Source organism: Apteryx mantelli, chromosome 25 (assembly GCF_036417845.1).
Source record: "Apteryx mantelli isolate bAptMan1 chromosome 25, bAptMan1.hap1, whole genome shotgun sequence".
Classification (NCBI taxonomy): domain Eukaryota; kingdom Metazoa; phylum Chordata; class Aves; order Apterygiformes; family Apterygidae; genus Apteryx; species Apteryx mantelli.
This window is the reverse complement of record NC_090002.1, coordinates 4565203-4570616: the sequence shown is the minus strand read 5'-3', so window position 1 is coordinate 4570616 and position 5414 is coordinate 4565203. Positions and strand designations below refer to the sequence as shown.

The window sequence follows — 5414 nt, the reverse complement described above, 5'->3', positions numbered from 1 at the left end:
TCCTTCCACATGGGATTCACAGCCATGACCTTGCTCACCCAATATGCTCATGGTGTCACTTCAACACTCCTTTCACATGACAGGTCTAAAACACTCATGTCTGCTGCAGACCAGCATCAAATCTGCCTTATGAGACCTGAAGCAACCTCTCTCACCCTCCTGAGAAGCATCACATGAACTGGTTATGGCTTCTCACATGCAATGACTCTTTTCTGTCTCTAAATGGGGAACAATATCAGAGGTTGAGAAACTCGCAACAGCCTCTTGGTTAAGGAACTCATCAGGGAACACAGAAAACACGTTAAGGTCTTCAGAGTGGGGCTTTGAAACTAATGGCCACGCATCTCATACAAGTGCCCTCTTGCTGTGTTATAGTTGACAGAGAGGGTCCAAACCTCCCTGCCAGCTGTACCTTGCCTGGGCCCAGGCCAAGAAGCATATTCATCTCAAGCTCTGGGGGTGAAGGCACTGTTCTGACTCTTCTAGTCCAAGCTAAGTACTTGGCTGCTTGACACATTCAAGATTTGGATGGCTGTAGAAACTTTACTAGCAAAGTCCTAGACATTAGGGACTTCAGGTATTCACAGGGATAGGAAGCAGCTGGGGCAGTCGGGAAGAAGAAGGAGGATTAGAGGATCTGAATTTTGGAACTAAGGTTTCAAAAGTGGAAGTCAGGCTTATGTCTCCTTGTAGGTTGAGCTCTAAGCTATGCTCCCCTCTTTGATATTTCTAGCATCTGTCTCTGGCTGTTTCTCACTCAGCATGGCAGCTTTCCAGACCCCATTTTTCATTGCTCACATTGTTCATGCACTGTACAGAGAACCTGAGATTTCACTTGGGAGTGTGTTAAGTCAGGAAGGCGGAAAGATGGCTCTAAGTTAAGTGTTACAGTGCTGAGTTATTACAACACTGAGCAATTAAAACCAGGCCACAGAAAACACTACCTCTGCCACTCCTCATGGAAGGGAAGCCCAAACCCACTTGTGAAACATCCCTGGAACCACAGCAGCTCAGACCAATTCATGAGAGCAGCAGACACTTCATCTCAGAAGCAGAGGTGACCTCCGTGGGGACAGGGCAAATATTTAATGGTGATAAGCACTTCAGCTTTGCAAATTTAATCTGTCTGTGCAAGTCTGTCAGAGCCCTAAATCCCAGTAGTGAAATAAATCCCCTTTGCTTCCAAAGATCTTGCTTTTGGTTACATTGGTTACATTATAAAAAAAAACAAAAAACACCCCAAACCCATGCTGTTCAAATAAACAAAACTCACCAAAGAGTTTGGACTGTCTCGCAAGATGGAGGCACCCTCTTCGTTATTTATTGCTTCCTCTTTATAGCTGTCATATTATCTGTTTTTTGTTTTCCTTCCAGGTGGTGGCGAAGCTACCACACCACCAGCACCTCAGACTCATCCCAGCGTCACCCACAGATGATTCCCCAATATCAGGATTCCACATGTACAGTTCTTTGAGATGTGCCATTTACTCAGCATTAATCAAGCTGATCTCCACAAGCCTGTTCTGCACAATACTGTATTCAAAGAGCAGCTATTGTGCCGTACTTTTTATGGATTAATAACATGGATTATAAAGTAGGTATCACAGGTCAAAACAAATGTCCCTGTCAGACAAGCAGTCTAAGCGGAACTGTGAAATTAAAGTGACACGATCCCGCTATTTCTTTGTGCCTGTGCAGAACCCAGACAAACCTCTCCTTGCTCTTCCAGGTAGACTTGATGAACTTGTTCAGTTAGCAGGCTTAGGGCTAAATCATGAGGACAGGAGGAAACAAGCAGAGTTTTCATGTCAAATGCACGCATCAGGCAAGGACATAGGACAAAACTCATCCCCCCAACCAAGCAAGAGCCTTAATCAACAGATTACAAGGTTATGTTCTCACTGGCTCCCATCAATAAATCTTGACGGCTCACAGGACAGGTTTGTAAGAGAGCAGCCCAAGAACAGCCTACATTTTGGTTGTTCAGGCACTCAATGCACAGCTTTACATCTAAAACCTTTATGCTTTCATATTAAGGCAGAGTCTCCGAATCTTAAAAGTGCAGGTGCTCAAGCACCAAAAAAAGGAAGGACTCATTTCTCCCTCATCTCCTGTCTTCAGCTCAGACCAGGATGCCATTCTGGATCATCTGCCTGAGCCTGTGCCCACCTTACAGACTCCTGCCCTGCCAGCAATGCTGTTTTAGTAAAGAGGAGTGAGGCAGAAGTCTCTCCTGCAAGCATTAATAAAGTTTAACAGTGTTGCTTCTTAACAGATCTTAATTTTGGTGGTGCACAAATACAACTAAATGATCCCAGTCCAATGACAGTTGTGCCTGATAGCTGCATTCATACCAAAAATGTTTTATTAGCACATTGTACTGATACACCCACTGCAGTAAGGCATGCCCTCTGTAGATGTGACCCAAGACTATCACTATAAAACAGCTGTATTCAAGGGGTTGCAAACTGAGAATGGAAACTGGGCTGCAAATGCCAAAAGATAAAGACTTTGAGAACCATGGCTGCTGCAGCTTTCTTTCAACTTTCTGTCAGTTCGGTGCCCATCTTTTAAAAGGTGGAGGCCAGAACTGGATGCAATATCCCAACATTGCTTTTACAAGCAACGTTCACAGAAAATAAATTGCCTCCTGAATTCTCTGTTTAATACACACACAACTTTTTTGACATTTTTCAGTACTGAGCACTCATTCAGTTGCTTGTCCAATGATTCAAATCTTTTTCAGGATGGAATCTCCTCATTCGTGGTTCCTGGACATACTATGATCTTGCACGTGGCTACAATTTCTCTGAAAAGCTGTAGGATTGCTTTATACAACATCAATCTTTATTTGCCATTCCATCAGCCTATGCTGTCTGCAAGCTCTTGCTGTACCTTAATTTATTTCCAAATCCTTTGTTAATAAAACTGCATATGATGTCAGTTAAAATGCCTTACACACGCTTTAGGTGCCATATATTTTTTATAGGTTACAGTTGTGAACTAGGACAAGGTTTTACAGAACCTAATGGTTAGGATTATGGGCAGGGAACATCTCTTTTGAAAATCAACAGAAGATACAACCTTAAACCCCTAACTGCTTTGGCTGTAGTTCAGACAATTTAAGCTGCCACTACAATTCAAAACAGTCCTGTCCTCTTAGTCCTCTTGTCCTTGTGCCACCATCCACATTTGCATAGCTGTGTCACAAACTGATCAGCCTGAAAGATATCCTAGCACACCTGAAAAACAAAAGTGGCTTTTACCACCCTGCTCATCTGGAAGCCACGCAAATGCCCATGGTGCACAAGGAAGGGGTCACAGAGAGCAGCCAGGGTGGCTTGCGGCCACTTCTAGCAAGTGTCAGAATAAGCTATTTGGCAAAATTCTCATGGTGAGCAATCCCTGCTGGCACTGCAGGTCACAGGCAACTCTCCCACCAGGGATGTCCTCCCCATGTGGGCTCGAGCAAGGGAGCCAGTAGTGCCAATGCTGCATTTCTTGGTGCTGGTCTGTCAAGTCTGTGGATCGGTGAGCTGGGCTGTGGAGCAGCCAGTTGGGCTGTGGGTCAGTCAGGCCATGGGTTAGCCAGGCTGTGGTCAGTCAGCCAGGCCGCAGTTCAAGTCAGTCAGATGCGGGGTAGCCAGGCCGTGGGCAGTCAGCCAGAAATGCTGTGAGTTGGCCAAGCCATGGTCCTTCAGCAGAGCCTCGGATCAGTCTGTCAGGCTGTGGGGCAGCCAGGCTGTGGTCAGTCAGCTAGGACGCGGAGCAGGCAGACGTGGATCAGTCAGTTGGGCCTCATTCAGTCTGTCAGGCGGTAGAGCGGCCAGGCCGCGGGGTGGCTGGGCCTCCTTCAGGCTGTCAGGCAGGATTCCCGGTGGCCCAGCCCTGCACCCTGAGCAGGTGCCAGGGCCACAGTCCCATCGTCCTCATCTCCAGCCTGCCCGCCGCAACATCGGCATCACTCGTGGGCCACACGCTCCAGTGCCACGTAGAAGCTCTCCTTGTCGTCGAGGCAGTGCCAGCCGATGGGCCCCGCCTCGCAGTCGGCACACACCAGGAACTTGACATTGCCCACGTCGCGGGTGAAGCCCACGTTCTCGAAGGAGAACATGTCGCGCACCAGCCAGTGCTCCCGCACCACGTCCCCGCCGCTGCCACCGCCACCACCTGCTGCTGCTGCCGCCTTCTTCCGCATGGCGGGCAGGAGGAGCTGGGGCAACACGCACATCACGCCCTGCCCCGGGGCGCTACACCCCATCCACTCCGCCCTGCAGGGGTGCTACTCCCTGCCTGCCCCGGCCCCGGGAGGGGGGGTGCTACACCCCAGCCCCAGGGGAACTACACCCTGACCACTCCACCCTGCAGGGGTGCTACACCCTGCCCGCCCCGGCCCCGGGTGGGGGCGCTACACCCCGCCCACTCTGCCCTGCAGGGGGCGCTACACCCCGCCGGCCCCGCCCCCAGGGCCGCCCACGCCCCGCCCACCCCCAGGGGACACTACACCCGCCCGCCCCCTCAGCCCCGCCCCCCCCAACGGCCACCGCCCTCCGCTCTCTCCCCTCCCCCCCCCCGGTACCTCACGGCGGGCGAAGGTGGCGGCGCCGGGCAGCAGCACGCGGGAGCCGCAGCGCTGGCACAGCACCGCCTTCAGGTTCCGGCCCTGCGCGCACACCAGCTCGCCCGAACCCGGCGCGGCGGCGGGAGCGGGAGAAGGAGAAGGAGGCGCCGCAGCCGGCTCCATCTCCGCGCAGGCCGCCGCCATGGCCGCGCAGGCGCACTCGCCGCCACCGCCCGAGGAGGCGGGGCGGGGTGCGTGGGGGGGGGGGTGCTGTCCGGCAGCGCCGTGCGCATGCGCGGCGCTGCGGGCGGGCGGGGCCGGGGCCGGGAGGGGGCGGTTCTGCCGGCGGCGGGCCGGGGCGGCTGGCGGCTCTGTGCGGAGCGGGGCAGGGCAGCGCCGGCTGAAGGCGCCGGCAGTGCTCGGGCGGCCGTTCCTGTGTGAAATCAGGCTGCTGCGTAAGCTGGCGTTGAGCAGGTGGCAGCAAAACCCTGTTTGTTTGCCTGCCAGCTGGGCCCGGCGGCGGGGGGGTCAGCTGCCTGCGCACGGCAGCCGGGGGCGCTTCGCTGCTGTTGCTGTGACCGGGGAGAGTGGGGCTCGGCTGGCGCTGGGCGACAGGAAACTGTGGCCCTGCAAAGCTGCTGCGGGCCTTTCGCCCCCGTTGCATCGGCGTTTCTGGGGGCCTGGGCCAAGCTCTTCCCTGCAGCGCATGGCAGTTCAGCTAGATGCTTGGTGCGGAGGCAGCTGCCTCAGAGACGGGGAAAGAGGGTGCCGAAATTTGGAGCAAAGTGTTTTCTGGGAGAGGAAGGAGCCAGAGCGCAGCCTGACCCTGAAGAGGCTGGGAAATGCTGTGCAG

At 53.6% G+C, this 5414-nt stretch overlaps 1 protein-coding gene across 1 annotated transcript; it reads right to left on the bottom strand.

Annotated features, from left to right (window-relative positions):
• Positions 1–1274: 1274 nt before the first annotated feature.
• RABIF (RAB interacting factor) lies at positions 1275–4782 on the bottom strand. The gene is made up of 2 exons (XM_067310679.1): positions 4580–4782; positions 1275–4213 (listed from the first exon to the last, which is right to left on the bottom strand). Exons 1-2 carry the CDS (start codon positions 4763–4765, stop codon positions 3962–3964), a joined length of 438 nt encoding a protein of 145 aa, XP_067166780.1. The 5' UTR covers positions 4766–4782; the 3' UTR covers positions 1275–3961.
• Between the last annotated feature and the right edge of the window lie 632 nt (positions 4783–5414).